The sequence below is a fragment of the Macaca nemestrina genome, chromosome 4 (genome assembly GCF_043159975.1).
Source record: "Macaca nemestrina isolate mMacNem1 chromosome 4, mMacNem.hap1, whole genome shotgun sequence".
Classification (NCBI taxonomy): Eukaryota; Metazoa; Chordata; class Mammalia; order Primates; family Cercopithecidae; genus Macaca; species Macaca nemestrina.
This window is the reverse complement of record NC_092128.1, coordinates 674,248-698,174: the sequence shown is the minus strand read 5'-3', so window position 1 is coordinate 698,174 and position 23,927 is coordinate 674,248. Positions and strand designations below refer to the sequence as shown.

Sequence of the window (23,927 nt, the reverse complement as noted above, 5' to 3'; positions counted from 1 at the left end):
TAACCCAAACTGACTACAACTAAATAAAGCCACATTGGGATGGGTGTGGCAGGTGGGTAGGACAGGGAGGTCACTGAATGAATGTATTTATCCTAAATATATGCAATCACGATTTTTAAATCCTCTGGAAAACTCAGTAGTCTAGATAAATCTCTGGGTTCTTTATCCTTGTGTAACCGAAATTAAATCACCAATAATGCAAAGAAACGTTTTCTTATCCACTCAAAATTAATATAATTAGTATATTTACATTCTATAAATAGAAGTAGTTTCACTATACAACAAAACAAAGAAATGGGTAGTCTTTATTCACTTGTTTTCTTGACATATGGTTGCCAAAACTAACAGCAAGCAAACAAGGCATCCCATGGGTTACAACACTGATCAACAGCAGCTGCTTAATTTAACCAAACACAGCAGACCAGATTTTCCCATTCCTCCTGCCAGGATCCTTATGATCCATCAAACACCTATCAGTGTAGTAATGACACTGATGATAGAACCTTACCTAGTCAGTCCATTTACAATTATTAATATAAAGGTAAAGTTAATATCTGAATTCTGAGATTACCTTTACAGAACAAAGTATCAAATAAACAATCAAAACATTTATTCATTTGGTTTGCAGAACAGCAAAATTGGAATTTAATAAGTAAAATAATAAAAAAAATTTCAAATACCCTCTAAGATCCTTGGAAAAAATGATAGTGGCCATTAGAAACTAATAATTCTGGAAAATCTCAAGACAGAATTTAATTTAGTCATTCAAATATAACACTGACCATCTCAACAATACACCTTTGCTTTCCTCATTAAAACTTTGGTGGCAAGAATAAAACTGCCAGACATCAAATATCAAGGTTCTGAGAAATCCCCCTAATTGATGTCTGTGAAAGCTTAATTTTAAAATGTAACCAAAACAATTATCTGAAAACAAAACAGAGGAAACAATATTTCAAAAACTGTTCACAATCTTACCTCCCGCACTTTGGAATGCACTGGAGACCTCCTCGGAAGGTGTATCCCATGGAACATGAAGTCCTGGATGCAATCATTTTCAATCGTCTGAAATAACAAATGCAATGCAAAGCACCTGGGGTGTGTGTGTCCTACTGACGACCTGACAAGCAGTGCAGCATTCGAGTACAAAAAAAGTCTAATCTGTCCATCTTACATTTCATGAGAAAAAAACCTGGATCATTTTGTCCAAGCTTTCTTATTTTAAGTCCATGCTTCTTAGAATTCCTTTGGTTTTTATATATTAAGGAGAACGCTTCATTTCTCTTTTATTTGATGAAATATCAAATCTGTGCCAAATGGCAAGGTAAGCTTCCACCTACCACTCAAGGGTAGTTCAAATCAGACAAATTTCAGAGACCGAGTGCATGGTGAGTGTGGAGTCCCCTCTTCTGACTCATCACTGACCTGGACAACCTTCAGAAGACTGGATTTGTTCCAACAGCCTCCACAGAACAAAAACAGAACTACCTCTATGGTGGAAACTGTAAATAAGATATTTCAGGGCCACTACTGAGAAGGGCTGAGCAAGGAAGGTGTGGGAAGCCCTTCATCAGCCCCATGCACTCATGGTACTCAGAGTGCAGCAACTGGGGAAAGGCCTAGCCTCTCACAGTAGCAAAAAACCCCAGTGGACCCTATGGTCTGTACCTGTACTCTGTGCCCGCCCTCACACGAGTGGGATTTCTATGGCTTTGGGGAAGGACCTAAGGAAACGCTCCTAGGGTTAATACTAATACAAACCAGAGTTTGTATTAGTATACAATACTTGAGCATCTGCAGATGCTCAAGTTCCTCTTCTCCATTATATTTGAAAATATTTCCTTCACCTGAAGTCACTTAGCATCACTTAATATGGGACAACCACACATTGTCTGACTTGCAATGAAAGATGAGATACACAGCACTACCTGGGAAGTTATTTGTGCCATAAAAGTTGAATCCAAATCTTTAGCGCTAACTACCAGAATGCTGACATTCTACAGGACAACTCATTCAGTTTCCTCACATGCCAATGGCATAGATTTAAAAAAAAAAGAAAGGAGGGAGGAAGGCTCTAGAATAAGCGATTTTAATGGCATAACAAGCAAATGCCATGTGGGCAACTTCTTGAGTCCTAATTCAAAAAAACTCTAAGGAGACATTTTGAGATCACTGGAAAAATTTCAGTGTGGCTTGATTATTTTTAAAAATACCAAGGATTTACTGTCACATTTTTAGGTCTTACAATGGCATTCCATAAGCACATTTTTGAGAGATGAATAAAGTAGTATAGAAATGAAATATAAAGAAATGAAATCTCTGGCCGGGCGCGGTGGCTCAAGCCTGTAATCCCAGCACTTTGGGAGGCCGAGGCGGGCGGATCACAAGGTCAGGAGATCGAGACCACAGTGAAACCCCGTCTCTACTAAAAATACAAAAAATTAGCCGGGCGCGGTGGCGGGCGCCTGTAGTCCCAGCTACTCAGGAGGCTGAGGCAGGAGAATGGCGGGAACCCGGGAGGCGGAGCTTGCAGTGAGCCGAGATCGCGCCACTGCACTCCAGCCTGGGCAACAGCGTGAGACTCCGTCTCAAAAAAAAAAAAAAAAAAAAGAAATGAAATCTCATGTCTGGAATTTGTCTGAAAAACTTAAAGAGAGGGAGGGCAGAGAAGAATGGAGTGAGACTGAGAAATACACATTGTTGGTATCAATTTTGTATACATCTAGTCAAATAGTTTTTATTTTGTTTATTGTTTTGTAGAGACAGGGTCTCGCCATGTTGGCCAGGCTGGTCTCAAACTCCCGACCTCAGGTGACCCACCCGCCTCAGCCTCCCAAAGTACTGGGATTACAGGCGTGAGCTACCGCGCCCAGCCTACTTTTGGTTTTCTAGAAGTCAGTGATAAACCTTGGCAATTCAAATCAAGTGTAAGTTGTGCAGAGGAGCAGAGAGGATGGAAGTAACTCCAGACATGGGGCAGCCTCTGTGCATCCTGCAGGTTTCTCCCTCTGCCCCTCAGTGCAGGGCCTGCTCTCCAAAGAGGAATGAAAAGTCTGGATAGAACACAGGCTTGTGGGAGGCTCCTTTCTGACCTGGAGTAAAAATTTTATTCGCAGAGAAAAACAAAATGATTGAGAACCTAGTATAAGAAAAATATAAGTGAAAACAAAGATACTTTTTTTGTCCAAAAGGGTGTCTGGATGTTGAGTTGGGATTGTGGATTACATAGCCCTATCTTCATAACATAAATACTATGTATTCACCAGAATTACCCATAATCAAAGAAAGTATCTTCAAATTCTCAAAAATAATGTAACTAAAAGAGGTGACTTGAAGTTCTGAATGGCACTATCCAACAGAAATTGAATGCAAGCCACGGATGCAATTTTAAATTTTCTAGTGGCTGCATTAAAAACAGACAAAAGAAACAGGTAAAATTACTTTAATATTACACAGTCATCCCTTGGTATCCATAGGGGGTTGGTTCTAGGACCTCCCTCAGATACCAGAGTCTGCGGATGCTCAAACTCCTCATATAAAGTGGAGTAGTATCTGCATATAACCTACACACCCTGTACCCTTTAAATCATCTCCAGATTACTTACAATACTTAATACAAAATGTTATATAAATAGCTGTGACACTGTATGTTTAGGGACTGATGACAAGAAAGAAAAAGTCTGTACATGTTAAGTACAGATGGATTTTTTCCCCAAATATTTTTGATCCTTGGTTGACTGAATCCATGGATGTGAAACCCACGAAGAGCCAACTACCACATTTAGCCTAATACATCCAAACCACTATCATTTCAACATTCACTCGACATTTTTAAAAAGTACCAAGATATTTTATATTCTCCTTTTTCCATATGAAGTCTTTGAAATCTGGTATGTTTCTTAAACTTACAACACATCTCGATTCAGACTGGCCATATTCCAAATGCCCAGTGAGCACATGTGGCTAGAAAGACCAGGGTCAGAGCTCCCTCCCACCTGAAAGGGCATAGTCCTACCTCCCACAAACCACACATCTTAGCAAGTGACTGGATTGCCCATCAAACAAATTTTGATTATTTGGCTTTATTTTGACAGAGTGCATAAACATGGATCTTAAATAACCCTTCTTTGACTACTTATTTAGTAACTAAAATATAATAAAAATAAGTGTTAACATTTAAAAAAATGAAAATACCTCCAGTATTTTCCCTGAAGCCTTTTTCCAAGCTCTGAAATAAATTTCTGCAATGTATACCATCAAAGACCTATATAAAAAGATCAAAATAGTTATAATGCAAATTTAAAGAATTATACTTTCAACATGTATCATTTCAGTTACTTTCCAACCATAGTGAAGAAGAAACTCAGTTTAAATGAGTGCTTTGCAAATTATCTATAGAAATAGGTTATCTACCTGTAGCAAAAAGTAGAAAATGGAGAAGGTTTTGGGAAAGGAAACTGAAATGACAAACTATTTCCTCCTCCTCAGTCAAGGCTTACCCAAAACTTTACTATTTTCTGTGAAACTATGAGTGCATAAGCCCAGAACCAAATTCTAAAGTCAAAAATATTTAAATATAAATAAATTGTCGACTTGGAGTCATGTTGGACTTTCCATGCTACCAATTCCTCAGGTACAAGAAGCCCTAAAATACCAGTACCAACTTAAGAATCGTAAGCTTAGAAATCTATTAGTTCACTGGATGCAGTGGCTCACGCCTGTAATCCCAGCACTTTGGGAGGCTGAGGTCGGCGGATCACGAGGTCAGGAGATCAAGACCATCCTGGCTAACACGGTGAAACCCCGTCTCTACTAAAAATACAAAAAATTAGCCAGGTGCAGTGGCAGGCACCTGTAGTCCCAGCTACTCAAGAGGCTGAGGCAGGAGAATGGCATGAACCCGGGAGGCGGAGCTTGCAGTGAGCCTAGATCGCGCCACTGCACTTTAGCCTGGGTGACAGAGCGAGACTCCGCCTCAAAAAAAAAAAAAAAACTATTAGTTCAACTCAGATATTCTGAAGATGAGGAAATATGAAAAAGCAATCTAGTATACAATAGGAGCTTTGCAATCAGAGATCCAGAATCAGACCCCAACTTGGTACTTACACACTTGCCTGACACTGGGAAATTTAGAAACCAAAACCTACCTCAAAAAAGAGTTGTGAGGATTAAATTTTAAAATGCAGACTAAGTAGTCAGCACTGGAGCAAATGAAGTACTCTGCCTTGTGCCTGGCAAACAAGCATACGCTTGACATCTCCATCATGCAGGGAGTGGCAGAGCATGACTGCAACATTCCCTGCTGCTCCTGCAGATTCCACAGGCTCTTCCGAGAAGCCACACCGGCCAGGCCACGTTCAACCAAAAAGCACACACTGTATTCAAAGTACCATGGACGTGGCTTTATTATGAGCAAGACTAAAGTTCAACTGGAAACTATTTTAACTATTTAAAGAATGACCACAAATTAAAACCTCAATGTCAGTGGTCAATACTGGAAAAGAATGATTTCCCATAAAAGGAAAAAGCTGCCCAGTGATACAATGGTATATAATAAATGACATATTTCTAAAGCTTCTAATCCATTACTATAACTTTAAGAAGTCAGACCAAATAGAATCTTTCAAAGCCAGATTAAGCAGCACGAAATCTTAAGTACTTTTAACACTTACTTTTGTAATCCCTGTAATTGGTTTTTAATGGTCCCATGGATCATTCTGACAAAGTTTATATTCCAGTTGAAGAGAGAACTAAGAAATCTTCTTCCCTATAAATAAAAAAAGAGGATATAATGTTTAAATTGCAACCAAATAAAAAGTTCCAAATAACAAACAATTCTTTGAACGTCTAGTAAGCTAAACATTGCTATCGCTAAAAAGGAGGCACGTGTAATTATAACTAAGAGCACACGCAGGAGTTGAGCTGTCTGTGGGGCCTGCACAGCCAGGAGCCACACAAGCCTCCTTCCCCAGGGCCGAGCAGCCACTACACTGAGCGCCTCTGTCCTCAAGGACCACAGGTGCAGAGATGGAGACCACAGACAGTAACCATGGGTGCATAAACATCTCATTCTAGCTCTGTCATGGATGGCTACATAGTCTCAAATGAAAGAAAGCTTTAAGTCTAGCATAAGTGGGTGGGAATGGAATTGAATAACCCAGTTCATTTCACCTTCTCATTTGTAAATGAGAAAACTGAGGACTCATATAGTTAAAAGGTTAAGTGTCTGTCAAGTCAGAATTTCCAAATATACAGTCTTCAAGTCATAAATACATCATGTGATGATAATTTATATGTATGCTACTAGATTATATACCCGAACCTAAAATGCATACAATATGTATACTCTATTATAGAATGCACAAAATACATCTATCAATAATTCTCTCAGTGAATACCACCTTTCCCTCTTATCAGCACACCACTGCACAGAACTGGAATCCTACAGAAATGCAATACATTTTGATTCAAATGCAGGGTAACCATGCTTACAACAGGCAAGTTAAAAAAAAAAAAAGAAAAAACAGCAATATTCACTAGAAGTAATCTGCCAGTACAGTACAAGATGTTTATGGTTTACCCAGAATGACTGGAAACTGACCTGACCAAATTAATGATTGATTAGGAAACTACGTTTAGATATCTTAAATTCAAAGGAGACATCAATTTTTTAAAAAGGGTAGGGGTTATAACACATACATACATTTATGCCTGTTATATATCTGCACACATATATAAGTTAACAAGTATGATTCATCAACTCCTTATGTATAAGTCAACATAAAGTAGTTTATTGTTTGAATCCATCATTCATTTCTTCACTCTTCCCACATTTCGGGACAATCCTAGAGACGGGTATGGGGCACAGGCTGTGTCCAACATCTTTGTGATAATGACGGTGCTGACACAGCAAGGACGGCACAGGGCAGCCCTCCCCAAGGGTTCCTACCCTCCCCAAGGTTTCTTTCCCACCGGAGTCTGGGCTGCAGTTTGATACATATCACCTCATCTGTTCCTCACAACAATCCTGTGAAAGAGTAACTGTTGCTCCTATTTTACAGAAGAAAACACTGAGGCTGAAAGGCCTGACCAAAGTCACCACCTATACAGTGAACAAGGACCCTGGGAGCTGAAAGTCTCAGTCCTAATCACATGGCCTTTGTCTAGCAGACCGCAGATGGCTCACCAGGGTCCGGTTCTGTCTCTTCCGCTAGGCAGCTGTGAGACCTGGAGGAAACTTACTCTGTACCTCAGAGCTGGTCCTCCTCCTCCTCTGAAGCCCTTCTCCACCTCCTTCAAGGAGAAGGAATGACTTCCTCCGTCCGCCTCAGAGATGTGCCTGCTGTGCCATGAGCATCCAAAAGCAAAGGCTTGTTCTAGTCTCCACTGACCCCGCCTGAGCATGTAGTCGACGCTCAGTAAACAAATGCAGAAGACCCTAACACAGAAGAACTATGCGAGCCTCTCTGCAATTCTTAATTCTCTAGTAGCCATATTCGCAAAAGTAGATTAATTTTAATAATATATTTCATGTAAAGCAATATATCTAAACTAGTGTCTATTATATTAAGCATATAACAAAAACTATTAATGAGCTATTTTATATTCATTTCTTTCACACGAAATCTTCAAATCCATGTGTATTTTATACTTATGGCCAATCTCAGTTCAGATGGGTCCCGTTTCAGGTGCTCAGTAGCCTCGTTTGGGAGTTGACCCCAGGACGGGCAGTGCAGCAACAGGCCAGAAGCCTCTCTGCATTCACAGGATGGGTAGAAAAAAGAAATGGAGGATATTATGTGATGATAGTTTTGAGTACATGGCAATGAAAATGGAATTAGGGCAGAAGGCCAGATCTCAATCATAGAGAAGTGCTTTCTCAACCTTATTTTTAATCATTCTTAATTTAAAATGCAAGTATGGCTCCCCTAGGATTCACACAGCCACCTGTTACCATCCAATTTAATGCTGAAATAAGCAAGGACTTGTAAAATGTTTTCTCTAGTACTGCCATGCAGTAAAAATGATGTGCGGTAAAAAGCTCCTGGTAGCTAAGCTGACCTTCATGGCAACACCACACATGGTACAGACAGGAACCATGTGAACACAGGAGAAACATCTATTAAGAAGCAGCTCACAAACAGATCAAAAAACAAACGCCTATTTACCTCTTCTTTCTTGATATAATTAATACTTATGAAGCACTCAAGTAACATATCTTTAATTTCTCCACTTTCCTCCAAATCATAATCAAAGCAATATAAAGCTTGATGGATACGCCAAAGCCGACATATGTCTGCACCCTGGGAATGACACAAAAAATGTTATACTTTTTTTAATGAACAGTAAAGTCATATTTCAAATCAAGTATATTTTATATCAGAAATAATGGTAATTCTAGTTGATTAACCAAAGATTAAAAAATAATGACAAATAAAAACAGATTTTAAAATTTGCAAATGCCACCTGTAGCTCTACAGAACGTGTTTTTAAACACAGGGAAAATAATAAAAAATCTAGCAAGTTCAAGAACTTCCTCGATGAAGATTAAACTGTCCAGTGCAGGAGACACTAGCCACATTTCACTGCAGAGCTACTAAAATGCAACTAATGCAACTGAGGAACTGAATTTTTCATTATTTTTAACTTTAAATTTAAATAGCTTTCTGTGGCAAGTGGCTACTACATTGACTAGCACAGGTTTAGAATGTTAGGAAGACATTTAAAAATAAATGTCTAGGTGGTGCACTCCTGCAGTCCCAGCTACTCGAGAAGCTGAGGCAGGAGGACTGCTCGAGCCCAGGAGTTTGAGGCTGCAGTGAGCTATGATCCTGCCACTGCACTCCAGCCTGGGCAAGAGAGAGACCCAGTCTTTAAAAAATAAAAAGTGAACACACTGTCTTAGTCTCCAGACTCCTCCTAAGCAACATGACAAAGGCTGTCTTTCCTGTGTCTTCCTTGGCAGGCAGGCCTTTCTCCCACCAGGTAACACACAAATCCTGAATAGAACTCTGTAGTTTTCGTTCAGACTCAGGTAATGCATATAAAATACCTAAAATACAGCACAGAAATTTTCCAATTAGTAAGGCAAATTCTTATTACTTCAGATTCAACAGTTTAGAGTATTATGACTTTATATATTATTTAAAGCTTTGCTAAGCAAATAATATTAGTTTATGTTTAAAACTTGCCAAAGATTTATATACATTAATTATAAAATGCAAATAATGTTAATTAAAAAACTGTTTGACAATTGTTATAAAAAGACCCTCAACAGACATAATAGAAAAGAGATTTTTGGAACTGGAAGTCTCAGAGAAATCACATCACCAATTTTAGAAAGGCAGACACTGAGGTTAACCAAACCTCAGTGTAACAACAACAATGGTATCTCTGTTAACACCAGAGCCAAGACCGGTCTACTGACCAATCAATAATCCACTATTGTCCCTCAATGTGCCAGCCTCAAATTTTGGCTCAGAGGTGAAAAATAGTCAAAGCAATTACCATAATGAATACAAAAACTACAGTGCTTTTATTAACAGAAAAGCTCAATAATTAAATTAATAATACTAATGCTCATAATTATAATCTGTAGGTATCTGAATGTCATTACACTAATATAACACTCCTGAATTAACTGGGAAGTTGATAGCAACTACAGTGTTAGCACTAATCATTTTACTAGTTATTTGCAGACCATACAAATAAACTGATAGTAAAATTCACAAAGCATTTGGGAGCTATTTTCATTATGATTAGGGGTGACTTTTTAATAAGACACTGTATTTTAACTTAAGAATTCAGAATAAAACAATGTACTATAAAACAGATACATAAATCCAAGTGATGCTAAGAATAAGAAGCTTGATGAGATACTTTATCACATGAAACTACACTTGCACAGTGAGGGATGAGGGTATGTGAAAAGTTTTCTTAAATATCATTAAGATATTTTTACATCTTTTGTAACTAAAATTTTATATATTTCATAATCAAATATTTTCATTAACTTAGACTAGTGTACCTCCTAAATTAATAACCAGTTTTACCGTTTTGTTAAAACTTGAAAAGTACCATCATTCAAATTTCAATACAGTAAAACTTCCCTAGGAGTCAACAATTACTCCTCAGCTTATGTTCACAACATACTTAAAGAAAAAATTCAATGTCACAAATTCTTAGTTAAGTTGACACTATCTAGCAGTGGTAATCACATAATCAGGCATTTTCCTAGAAAGAAGTTCTTGATCACCGGTCCAGTAAGTCAGACTTCCCTGAAAAACCTGTAAACAATAGCAGTTATTTGCTGAGTACTGCCCATCTCACCATCTATAACATCTGAATGGAGCTTAAACTAATTAGGCCAGATGCAATGGCTAATGCCTGTAAGACCAGCACTTTGCCAGGGCAAGGTGGGAGGATCACTTGAGCCCAGGAGTTTGAGACCAGCCTGGGCAATACAGTTAGATCTTGTCTCTACCAAAAAGCAAAACAAAACAAAACAAAAAGCACGGACTTGCGGTACCAGCTACGAAGGAGGCGGAGGTGAGAGGATAGCTACAGCCCTGGAGGTCAAGGCTACAGTGAGCTGGGATCATGTCACTGCACTCCAGCATAGGCAACAGAGAGATTCTGTCTCTAAAAAAAAAATGATAAATATAAAATAAACAAACTAAGTATTCAAGACAGCCCTTAGGTAAGTATGCTCCTATTCTAACTGAAGAAAAAGAACCGGACTGCAAAGCTATTCCTTTATACCACTTCTGCTACTAAATTCAACAATGCTCATGAAAACAACTAGTTTCCTTTTACAAAGTATCATTTCAGGCCAGCAGCAGTGGCTCATGCCTGTAATCCCAGCACTTTGGGAGGCGGGCAGATCACCTGAGATCGGGAGTTCAAGACTAGCCTGACCAACATGGAGAAATCCGGTCTCTACTAAAAATACAAAATTAGCCAGGTGTGGTGGCGAATGCCTATAATCCCAGCTACTAGGGAGGCTGAGGCAGGAGAATCGCTTGAACCCGGGGGGCGGAGGTTGTGGTGAGCTGAGATCACGCCACTGCACTCTTGCCTAGGCAGAAGAGTGAAACTCCGTCTCACAAAATAAAAAACAAAAACAGAAACAAAAACAAGTATTTCAATGTCCACTTCTAAATATGCCATTTATAACAAAACCGACTCACCATTTAATATAATGACACACTCCAGTAGAGCTTCGTAGTTTTCACTTTCATTTATTACAGATACAGAAGCAAGAACCACAGATGTAATTGCATAAATTATGTCTATGCTTTTTCTCTATAAATGAAAAATCAAAGCATGAGTGAATTAAAATCATCAACTTAAAATCAGTTTTTAGCAGAAATTTCACTTACAAATTTTCTAAAAATCAAGCCACAATTCTAGCTTACTCTAAAAAGAATTAAAGTTGAATAAAAGTTAATCATCCTAAAAGGACAGCAGTATCTAGTATTAGATTAATAACAGTAGGGTTGAAAAGTGAATAAAACTACAACAGACTAAACTTCTAAAATTCTTGACTTCTAACTTCAAAATTTGTCTTAATGTAAAATTTAATGATACACAATGAACAGTTATTTTTTAACAAAAAAAGAGAAAAATGTTTCTTATTTTTGAAAAACAAATACTACCATTTTTGAGCCATGTTCTGTTTCCATATCATCTTCACCCTGGGCTTCCACTACCTGCCACCCATCCACCGGGCTTTCTAACAACACATCTGTCAATAAATTCTTCAGCCTTTGCCATAATTCTTCTTTCTGTTTCCTTGATAATTCATCTAGTAATTCATTTAGGCTGAAAGGATCAGAGGCCTCTTTCTGTAACATAAATAGCAAGTGTCACATTTCAAATACAAAAAATTAACCATATCCTTTTCATAATGTCATCAGAAGAAAAGTTTAAGTGTTAACTTCATTACAAGTTCAAGAATTTGGTTGCAGTATTCAAAATCCATTCCTAAAAGGGAAGAAGCAGGGGGATTCTCCACCTATTCTTTCCTAGTATCCTAATCTTCAGAGTTTTAAAAATTTCACCCACTTAGCAAAACCCTCCCTAAAAGGGACCCGAATGTCTACCATCTCCATACCTGAATTAGGTTACAAAAGTAGGCTAAAGTTCAATAACAATGGTGATAATCATACTGTGGCCACAGACTCCAGCCCCCCATGGGCCCTCAACACCACCTTCTACTCATCCCTCAATATCATTCTCTCCCACCAGCCAATGAGATGATTTCAGATCTCCCCCAACAACCCTCTAAACCCATTTCCTCTTATCTGAGATGACCTCACCTACTCTTTTTTTTTTTTTTTTTTTTTTTTTTTTTGAGACGGAGTCTCGCTCTGTCGCCCAGGCTGGAGTGCAGTGGCCGGATCTCAGCTCACTGCAAGCTCCGCCTCCCGGGTTCGGGCCATTCTCCTGTCTCAGCCTCCTGAGTAGCTGGGACTACAGGCGCCCGCCACCTCGCCCGGCTAGTTTTTTGTATTTTTTAGTAGAGACGGGGTTTCACCGTGTTAGCCAGGATGGTCTCGATCTCCTGACCTCGTGATCCGCCCGTCTCGGCCTCCCAAAGTGCTGGGATTACAGGCTTGAGCCACCGCGCCTGGCCGACCTCACCTACTCTTTGATGGGGCAAATAGAGGCCCTCATCAAAAGGGCATAGAATCCAGTTAAAGGGACTCCCTCTAGCCAAATTTGGGACAATGTGAGCACCAAAACAGTGACAGTGATTAATTATAACCAACTGAATAAAATAAGCATCAACGAGGCCAAGCCAGCCACTCTCGGAGGGAGGGCTGCAATGAGCTGTGATTGTACCATTGCACTACAGCCTGGGCAACATAGCAAGAGCCTGCCTCTAAAAAGAAGAAATCAATGACAGCATACTGATAATAAATATCAAATCATTAATTAATAGCACCTGCATGCTCTAGAATATCAGTGAGTAAATACAGATGCAATACAGGGTTAAAAAATCACTATTTTATAGCCGTCACAGTAATTACGGACTCTGGCAGGAATTATCAGAAGATGCTAAACAAGTGGGTGGAAGCCTGGTGAGTAGCAGGACATTACAGTGTCACCACTTTTCCACAGAGGCAGGCTCCTGGAAGAGACCTGGAGGACACCCACCCACACAGGGACGGAAAGACCACGCCATGCACTTCCTGTCTTGACAGCACCGAGGACCTAACACTGCTAAGCACTTCCTGCCAAAACGCACACTAAAATTTAATCAGATCCTCAACAGATGCAAATTGAAGGCTATGCCACAAAAGAGCCACTTGCAGTCTTCAAAACTGTCAGGGTCATAAAACACAGTAAGATGGAGAGTAAAGATACCTCATAAGCCCTCCATCCCTCCCTCTCCTCTCTTCCTGCTCTCCTAACTCCTCTCCTGCCCTGGCGTTTGTTTTCTCCTCTTCTTAGTGCTCCTCTATTTTCCATCTAGCTTTTTCCACCTCTGCTTGTTCATTTTTATCTCCTCTCTTTCCTCGTTTCCTTGACCCTCCTCCCCTTCATTTCTGCTCTCCATTTTCCTTAGGCCTTTGCCTGTCAATCACGTACACAGACCAGCTCTCCAATTTCTGACCTCAGACAGCATCATGATCTGCCTATATACAAGACAGTCAATCGTGAACAGCTGAGTAATTCTTTATACCTCAATTATGCAGAAAAAATAAGTTAATGGCCCCTTTAGGTCCATTAATGGTAATTTTCCAGTACATTAACGGACAGTTTTGGTGCTGGGGTCCCTAGTCTGGGTAATGGACCATAGCCACTGTGTTCAAAGATTAAGATGTTCTATTCAGGGCAAACTCTGGTGACTGAAGGTGACCAGAGAAATGACTGGGCTGATTCATGATGCTTACATCAGGAAATATTAGTTGACTGATGGTTAGGGCACAGAGATGAATCAGGTCCCATCGTGTCCTGAGTTAAGTTCACAGTCTAGGGGCAAGAATAACATCCTCCAGATTATTAAAATCTATTAGAGGTGTATGCTGAAGGATATAGCCTGAAGGAAAAGAAACAGCGCCCATCCACCTATGTGACAAACTAGGATGGGCTGTTAACTCCTTCCTGAAAAATGAACCCTGAAGAAATGAGTGAGACAGATTCCAGTAACAAACTACAGCAACAAAATGAGACACACACCCAGCTTCACTGAGGGCTGTTTGGAGCTGGGGATGTGAGAAATGAGTGCCTGTTGCCTAGGGCAGAGGAGAGCTGACTGGAAGGGCAAGGAAAGGATGAGGGACAAAAACTGTTCAAATATCAAAATGTTCTACCTCTCCCCAGCATGGTCTTGGGGTGGTCATTGCCTGGCATTGCCACAACATTAGCAGTGACAGCCCAGGCCTCTAGGGCCATGAGACACTGGGCAAAGGCAGGGCAACACAAAAGCCCAGCAGTTAGGAAGCACATGTGCAGACTGGCGAGCTGCCTGTGGGCATCCCTCCACAACCTCCTCCAGCCCCAGGATGCAGAAGCTGTGCAACCATGCTGTACAGAGCGTACCAGGCTGAGGGGCCCGCGGGGTGGACATCCTGCAGGCCCTCTCCTCCCTGTGTGAGTGCCCTGGCCACCTGTGCCCCAGCAAGGGTGCCTTTTTGTAGTCTATATGCCCAGCGGGAGGTATTCTCTTGTGATTGGCACGATGTGTATGAAGCAGGGGAAGTCTTGTTGCGTAACAAAAAACTTGGTAGCATAAAGCAGCAGTTTTACTGCGTCTCATGAATCAGATGCTCACTCTTGGGGTCGCCTGTGCTTAAGGTGGCGGCTGGGGGTTGGATGTCTGGCACTTTGGTGCCCACTAGTGAGGTCTCCCTCTGCAGTCTCATCCTCCAGCCTTTGTGTGTGGTCTCTCTCTCCAGCAGAGGGCGATCCTGCACTTCTTACATGACAGCCAGGGGCTCCGAGAGGAAGTGGAAGCTGCCAAACTTTCTGAAGGCCACTTCCTCAATATTCCGTCCGTCAAAGCAGACACATGTCCAATCCAGATTCAAGAGGAGAGGACATAGGCTGCAGAGGGTTATTTCACAGGACTATCCACAATGTTAAATTTCCTGATTTTGAGAATTTTAATGTGGTTATATAACAGAATATCTTTATTTTAGAAAAATATGAACTGAAATGTTTAGAGATAAAGAGGTACAATGCCTACAACTGACTCAAATGATTCAGAAAAAATGTAAATACAAAGAATGATAAAGAAAATGTGGCAAGTGGTAACAACTGGTAAATCTGCATGTAGGGTATTCAGGATTCCTTTGAATTCCTCTTGCAACTTTTCTTTTAACTTAGCAATTATTTCAACAGGAAAGAAATTACTTCTCCACCCTAACCCTGCCACCCTCCTCCTCCTCAGTAAGTCCATACCCTTACCTTCCCAAATGTGCCCTGCCTCAGAGTCTCGGCCTTTTCCATTCCTTTTGTCTAGAATCTTCTTTTCCCAAATCTCTACATGGCCCATTTGGATCTCTGATCAAATAGTCATGCAATGCATAGTAATAGTTCAGTCAATGACAAACCACATATATGAGAGTGGTCCCATATGATTATAATGGAGCTGAAAAATTCCTATCACCTAGTGATGTCATGGCTGTCAAAACATCACAGTATAACAGATTAATCACATTTGTGGTAATGTTGGTGTAAACAAACTTACTTTTTATCATTGTTTTAGAGTATATTCCTTCTACATTTTTTTTAAGTTAATTGTAAACTAGCCTTACGCAGGTGCATCAAGAGAAATTCCAGGAGAAGGCAATGTTATCATAGAAGATGAGATGACAGCTGCATGTCTGTTATTGCCCCTGAAGACCTTCCACCGGGACAAGATGTTAAGGTGGAAGACAGTGATACTGATGATCCTGACTTGGTATAGGCCCAGGCTAACATGTGTATTTGTGTCTTAGTTTTTAACAAAAAAGTTTAAAAAGTAAAAATAGACGGCTGGGCGCAGTGGCTCACACCTGTAATCCCAGCTCTTTGGGAGGCCAAGGCCGGTGGATCACCTGAGGTCAGGAGTTCAAGACCAGCCTGGCCAACATGGAGAAACCCTGTCTACTAAAAATACAAAAATTAGCTGGTGTGGTGGCGTGTGCCTGTAATTCCAGCTACTCAGGAGGCTGAGGTAGAATCGCTTGAACCCAGGAGGCGGAGGCTGCAGTGAGCCGAGATGGTACCACTGCACTCCAGCCTGGGCAACAGAGCAAGACTCCAACTCAAAAAAAAAAAAAAAAAAAGAAAGTAAAAATAGAGAAAAGCTTATCAAATAGGGGTATAAAGAAAGTATTTTTAGCAAAGACATGAAATAAACCTAAATGCCCATCAATGATAGACTGGATAAAGAAAATGTGGTACATATACACCATGGAATACTATGCAGTCATAAAAAAAGAATGAGATCAAGTCCTTTGCAGGGACATGGATGGAGCTAGAGGCCATTATCCATAGCAAACTAACACACGAACAGAAAACCAAATACAGCATGTTCTCACTTATAAGTAGGAGCTAAATGATGAGAACACTTGGACACAGGGGGAACAACACACACTCACCTATTGGAGGGTAGAGGGTGGGAGGAGGGAGAGGATCAGGAAAAATAACTAATTAAATAACTAAAAATAACTAATAACTAGGCTTAATACCTCAGTGATGAAATAATCTGTACAATAAACCCCCGTGACACAAGCTGACCTATGTAACAAACCTGCACATGTATCCCCGAATATAAAAGTTAAAATAAAATAAAATGAAGAAAGATTTTTTGTAAAGTAAAATGAGTTTGTGTTTTAAGCTAAGTGTTATTATAAAGGATTTTAAAAGTTTAAAATTTTTTTAAAGTTTATCAAGTAAAACAGTTACAGTAAGCTAAGGTTAATTTATTATTGAAGAAAAATGTTTTTATAAATTTACTGTAGCCCAAGTGTAATGTGTTTATAGTTTACGGTAGTGTACAATGACATATTAGACCTTCACATTTACTCACCACTCATTCACCCAGAACAACTTCCAGTTGTGCAAGCTCCAGCTACAGTAAGTGCCCTATTCAGGTGTACCATTTTTTTATGTTTTATACTGTATTTTTACTGTACCTTTTCAATGTTGAGATACACACTTACCATTGTGTTACAACACTGTACCTACAGTATTCAGTACAGTAACATGCCACACAGGTTTGTAGCCTAGGACAGTAGACTGTACCATCTAGCCCAGGTGTGTACTGCGCTGCTCCATTTGGGTGTATGTAAGCACACTTTAGGATGTTCACACAACAATGAAATTACCTAATGATGCATTTCTCAGAACCTATCTTCATCAAGAGTCATGTGACTGTATCAACTCTGTTAAAATATCACCTCCTCTGAGGGTTTCTTTAGTCACTCCATCATTCCCAACTTCCACTTCCACCTGCTTTATCAGTAGTAGTAGTTTTTTCGTTTGTTTGTTTGTTTGTTTGAGACAGGGTCTCACTTTGTCACCCAGGCTGGACTACAGTTGCACAATCATAGCCTCAAACTCCTGGGCTCAAGTAATTCTACTGCCTCAGCCTCCTGAGTAGTTGGGACCACAGGTACAAGCCACTACACTTGGCCAATTTTTTAACATTACTGTAGAGATGGGGTCTCACTATGTTACATCCCAGGCTGGTGTTATCCTGGCCTCAAACGATCCTCCTGCCTCAGCCTCCCAAAGCTCTGGAATTACAGAGGTGAGTCACTGTGTTCAGCCTCCACCTGCTTTATTATTTACATATGTGTCTTGTTTTTCTTCCTCCACTAGGACATAAACCCCCATTTGTGCAGAAACTTTGCTTTATGCTTATTATAACCCCAACTCTCAGTGCAGTGTCTGGCATACAGAAGGCACTTAGGACATGTTTGTTAAATGATGGAATTCTCAGTGCTGTGTCCTCCTCCCCATCACTGATTCTGCAAGAAGGACAAGGGCATACGGTGTCATCAGCTCTGCTCTAGAACACTTTGAAAATGAAAATTTGCTCCAACATTGTCACTACATCAAGGAACAATTTGACCAAAGGCAAATTTTTTTTTTTTTTTTTTTTTTTTTTTTTGAGACGGAGTCTCGCTCTGTCGCCCAGGCTGGAGTGCAGTGGCCAGATCTCCGCTCACTGCAAGCTCCGCCTCCCGGGTTCGCGCAATTCTCCTGCCTCAGCCTTCCGAGCAGCTGGGACTACAGGCGCCCGCCACCTCGCCTGGCTTATTTTTTTGTATTTTTAGTAGAGACGGGGTTTCACCATGTTAGCCAGGATGGTCTCGATCTCCTGACCTCGTGATCCGCCCGTCTCGGCCTCCCAAAGTGCTGGGACTACAGGCTTGAGCCACCGCGCCCGGCCAAATTTCTCATTTTCTTATGTGGGATTTCATAGGCAAGAAATACCAGGTGAATGCAGAAAACTGCAGCCACTGACTGGAGCCAGCAGGATCCCATGAAACACATCTCAGACACCTAGCAGCTCAGTCCATTCACCCCTGGGCCACACATTGTGCCCCTCACCTGCTATGACCCAAAGGCCTCAACCCCACTTCACTGTGCCCTCCCCAGGCCCACTGTGCTCTCTAATGCTCCCTATTCCCCTCTGCCTAGCTTGCCTTTTTCTCCTCTGTTCTACCTCATTTTCTTCCTGTTACACACAGAGCAGCAGGTGTACCCTGTGAGCACAGGCACCCACTTCCAACTATAGAATTTAAATATTTTTCAAGGTAAAATGCCATGCTTACTATGGTATTTATGCATTTCTTAGTGATTTAACATATAAAATTATGCTAGTGTTTTATTAGGTTCCTGTTTTTGACATGTCACTGGCAAAATTTTTTAGTGTTGTCCCCCTAACTCCATTCTCCCCATAATCTCTCTGGGTTTTTTATTTTACTTTATTTTTTAACCAATTCTGCAGAGTGCAGTGACTGTTGGCAACGCACGTGTGGGATTATAGCAGAACTAATTGTGCTTGGAAAGATCTACCTGATAGGCCTCAAACTGATTTAAGTTCTTACCAAATTGAACTATGGGAAACCATCACTGTTATATAAAATGGCATTTATGTCATTCAACTTGATGAAACCACGTGATGCACAATCCTACAAATTTTCATTTTTACATTTAAGAGCTACATGGTGACTAGGTACTAAACTGAATTGTTAAGTGTTAATAAAGCTTATTATTGATAAACTAGAGTTAATGCCTCATTAGTATAAGGACTAATTCAGTATTCTCCTGAGATGTCTGCTGGCTGCCCAGCAACACTGCAAAGGCTGGTTGGCACACAACGGGTGGCTGGAAACAATGCACCCCAGCAGGGTACCTGTCATTGTGGCCACCAGTGTGATTTTTAGTTGCTATTTTTACCTTTGATTTTCAATTTAGTTGGCTGTGATTTTGTTAACATTATGGTATGCACTTTGCAACAACAATCTTTTAGACTTTAAAATGTGTAGGTATTGCATTTCCAATACAACCCATATACACTGCTACTGCTAAAGCAGACACTGATATATTATCTAACTAGCTTGCTCTTATAAACACTTCTATGGTGATGAGATGCCTGTTTGTGATCATTTTTAAGTTTACAGGATATCATTTTATAATACAAAAACATGTTTTAAGCTCATTTCTCTTATAAAGAAAACCGATTTCTTAAATGTTGCTAGTAACAAATTCATTATTAGATTCCTAATTCTTTGTTGTCACTAATTTGATTTTCACCACATAAGAACAAGTGAGACAAGTGTGCTAAGGGTCTCCTGCCCCAAAGATACTTTCATATTTCAGAGTCAGTGCCTCCAATGCTGGCTTCCTCAGAGATGTGTCCTAGGCCCTTTTCTCTGAAACACTACAGAGATAACTGCAGGCATTCCCACAACTTAGGCTTCCATGCCCAACTTGTCGCTAGCCCAGCCCTTTCCCCTGGTATCCAGATGTGCATGTCTGACTACTGGCCATCTGCTGGTGCACATCCCACCAGCAGTCATCTGGCACCTCCAAAATGGAACCACCTTCTCCCTTGAACCTGCCCTCTTCCCATGCTCATGAGCTTGCTGAATGGTACTATACAGTCAGATGTCTGGGCCCTTCCCCACCATACCCATATCCAATCAGTCCAATAGTGCCATCACTCCACTATCAAGCAGCTTCCCATTTCCAGTTCCTAATTCAACCATCATTATGAAGGGCACTACCTTAGCCTTAAATATGTCCCTTTGACATATTTCTCACTTGCAGCCAGAGGAATATTTCCAAAAAGCAAACCATATTTTTATCCTTACCTCTATTTTGTCCACTAGTTCTCTCTCCTTCTCTTTTGTTCTCTTCCTCCCTTGCCTACAGCTCACTCCCTGCTTCAAGCACCTACCATTCTCAAGATAAAGTCTGAATTCCTTAAAATAGTAAAGACCCACCTAGCCTAGCCCCCAGTCTCATCTTCTGCCTTCCTGCTGAACTTCAAGTTCAAACACAACAAACCTTCTCTAGTCTTCAGAGTGACCTTCTTGGTTAGATGGGTCCTTTCCCCCAACATCCCTCTTTGATTGGTTAACTTCTGTTTATCTTTTACATCTTAGCTTAGCCCACCAGCAGGTAGATTTGTGTATAAAGGGTTTTGTTTTCTTCTTTCAAATAAACATTGGTCACTAAGGATTCACTGAGATAACTATGTTTCGTTTGGGGACATAATGATTTTAGAACATATTTCTTATTCACAGTCAAAAATCACAACAAAACTAAAACTTGAAACTTACATCAAGTTGAACAAATTGCAAAAACTCTCCAACCAGCTCCTTAGATACGGCTTGTACAAATGTCTCACGTTTTTCCATGACAGATGGAACTGTTCAAATGGCATTTATTTTGCAACCCTAGTGGAAAACACAATCATACTGAAACACTTGCAAATATATATTTTCCTATAAGATTTAATTTGATATTAACATCCAAGAACTGCAAGAAAATTCCTGAACCACGTATGGCAGACAGTTTATAAAAATATTCTAACATAAAACAAGTTATAATATCTGAAAAACAATTTACTTATTTCCTTTACTGGGGATGTTAATAACATGATATTAATGATATTTTATCAACAACTGTTAATAAAATTACCAACTAAGGAGGGAGAAATCCAAATAGCCTTAGGAAGCTCACCACCATCTCTCCCTTTTTAGTACCTTAGCAAGATGCTGGCTCGGCAGATCGAGTTGGTTCAACAAAAGAACAATCTGATCCCAGCTGCAGATTCTGAAGATGCTCCCTTTCTAAAGGCCATTCCTCCATCAAAAAAAAAAATCCCACTGTTAGTGTCATCTTGTTATTCAAAGTGAGATGGAGAACAGTGGCCCCGGGGAGGGGGTCACCCCTGGGATCTTGTTAGACTATCCTTTAGAAATGCGTAACCACAGCACTCTCCTCCCACCCCTTCGGGATAATGAGAGCTCAGGGGACTTTGTACACCTTCTATCCTGTCTGTGTTTTTCCAGGAAATTCTATTTCACATTCACAACACCTGGTGCTATTGGTGCCCTACTAAAAAGACATCAACCTAAAGATGAGGTAATAGCAAATGATGGAACATATTTGCAGTAGGAGCCCCCTGACTTTAAAAATAAATGAAAACCACCTGCACCATTATAAATAGAGCAATATGGAAAATTACTGCCAATAATTATGGGGATAGAGAGTTATCTTAAACATGTAATACTAGATTTTAATGTCTAAATCGAACAAAGCAGAAAATAACCTCAGTTTAATGACTCCCCAAATAAGTTAACAGTGAAGTCTGGTCATCTCATTCCTCAACTCAAATGGCTGAACTATGAACCACAGTCATGGACCACATAACATTTCAGTCAACAACAGACCACATATATGACCGTGGTCCCATAAGATTATAATGCCATATTTTTACTGTGCCTTTTCTATACTTAGATATGTTTAGCCATGCAAATACTTACCATTGTTACAGTTGCCTACAGTACAGTAACATTCTAGCAGCATTAGGCTACACCCTCTAGGTGTAGGCAAGTTCACTCGGTGATGTTCATTCAATGATGAACTTGCCTAACGACAACGTTTCTCCCTCTTTAAATGAAGCATGACTCGCATACATTTTACTGACAAAGAAAATGGGGAGGCTAGGACAAATTCATGATTTTAGAAAAATAATCCAATAAGGTGCAGCAAACACATGGAATCATACATCTTCACCTGGCAAGTCTGTGAACTCTCCACTTTTTCATAGTTCTGGTCACTTTTCTTGTTTGCTCTATTTCCAAGTGTACCTCTTTGGCATTGTAGTCCAACCTACAGTAATATACTTCCTCCAGACTACCAAACTTATTCCTGTATTTCCCATTTTCCCTCTTATATTAGTGACTGTAATTTTTTAATGGTTAATTTTTCAATCTATCTCCCAAAGTGGCAATATTCCATGTTTCTTGTAGTATATGTGCATAAGATCTCAGCCCTGCAGCCAGAATGCTACTTTCAAGGTAAGGAGTCATCTCACCACCCAGTTATCAGTCCAAAGAGCAGGCTACTCTTCGCACAGGAGGTCCGGTACTGAATCAAGATGAGCATTAAAAAGAAGAAATCCCTGTAACCTTGTCACTACCCGTGACTTTCCACTCTGTCCCCAAACTCCTTCCTCATTGACACAACAAGAGGCACCAAACCAGCAACAAGAGTTCAGGAGACTGATGTCTCTGAGGACAATGCCCATGTCCATGGCTGGGGAGATACTCTCTGAGGGAAGTGCCTACATCCAGGGCTCAGGGAGACTCTCTCTAAGGGGACACTGTCTGAGGGCAGTGCCCATGCCCAGGACTGAGGGGGTCGCTGAGGGCACTGCCCATGCCCAGGACTGAGGGGGTGGCTCTCTGAGGGCAGTGCCCAGGCCCAGGACTGAGGGGATTTACTACTCTCTGAGGGCAGTGCCCAGGCCCAGGACTGAGGGGACACTGAGGGCAGTGTCCATGCCCAGGACGGAGGGGGTGGCTCTCTGAGGGCAGTGCCCAGGCCCAGGACTGAGGGGATTTACTCTCTGAGGGCAGCGCCCAGGCCCAGGAATGAAGGGACACTCTGAGGGCAGTGTCCACGCCCAGGACGGAGAGGCTCACTCTCTGAGGGCAGTGCCCATGCCCAGGACTGAGGGGACACTCTCTTGAGGGCAGTGCCGATGCTCAGGGCTGGGGGGTCGCTCTCTGAGGGCAGTGCCCATGCTCAGGGCTGGCGGGTCACTCTCTGAGAGCGTGCCCACGCCCGGGGCTGAGGGGACTCTCTCTGAGGGCAGTACCGACACCCAGGACTGAGGGGACTCTCTCTGAGGGTAGTGTCCATGCCCAGGACGGAGGGGACACTCTCTGAGGGCAGTGCCCATGCTCAGGGCTGGGGGGTCGCTCTCTGAGGGCAGTGCCCGCGCCCGGGGCTGGGATTTTCCTCCGACACGGACAGGAAGGACGGGCGTCGCTGAGCTGGGAAGGGGGGATGGCCCGGGGTCGCCTCTTCCGTCCGGTCCCGTCAGACGCAGCACTGCCCGCGCGCTGGTCGGCAGCCCACTTAGGGAAGTGGAGGCCGGGACCCCGACCAGCCGAGGAGGGGCTTCCGCCCGATCCCTGCTACCTCCCAGCCTCTGCTCTGAACCCAATCCCGGCTCCGCACCGCAGCTCTCACCTGGGCTCGGGGACCCGCCGTTTCCCGCGCTCGGACCAGATTCAAACGCACCCGCCGGCGCCCCAGACGGGCCCCGCCCTCCCGGTCGTCACCCAGCGCCGCTCTCGCGAGAGCTGGGGCGCCGCGATCCTCGGGCCCCACCCACACGCCCGCTCCGCCCCGCCTCCAGATCATGCCCCGCCCACATGCCCGCCCGTCTTCCTCCT

The 23,927-nt window shown here is 41.6% G+C and overlaps 1 protein-coding gene across 2 annotated transcripts in view; it reads right to left on the bottom strand.

Annotated features, from left to right (window-relative positions):
* The window catches only part of LOC105474984 (non-SMC condensin II complex subunit G2), a 73,601-nt gene extending 49,756 nt beyond the window's left edge, over positions 1 to 23,845 (bottom strand). Inside the window, exons 1-10 of one of the 2 annotated variants that reach the window (XM_011729934.3) lie at positions 23,722 to 23,845; positions 21,222 to 21,321; positions 20,796 to 20,912; positions 11,658 to 11,846; positions 11,190 to 11,304; positions 8,898 to 9,052; positions 8,169 to 8,303; positions 5,673 to 5,767; positions 4,195 to 4,264; positions 979 to 1,065 (exon numbers count right to left, since the gene is read on the bottom strand). In XM_011729934.3, the coding sequence (XP_011728236.3) occupies positions 979 to 1,065; positions 4,195 to 4,264; positions 5,673 to 5,767; positions 8,169 to 8,303; positions 8,898 to 9,052; positions 11,190 to 11,304; positions 11,658 to 11,846; positions 20,796 to 20,873 (924 nt within the window). In that variant the 5' untranslated portion in view covers positions 20,874 to 20,912; positions 21,222 to 21,321; positions 23,722 to 23,845. The remainder of the gene's footprint in view (positions 1 to 978; positions 1,066 to 4,194; positions 4,265 to 5,672; positions 5,768 to 8,168; positions 8,304 to 8,897; positions 9,053 to 11,189; positions 11,305 to 11,657; positions 11,847 to 20,795; positions 20,913 to 21,221; positions 21,322 to 23,721) is intronic. The other variant, XM_071094172.1, reaches the window with a different exon arrangement.
* Positions 23,846 to 23,927: the final 82 nt, after the last annotated feature.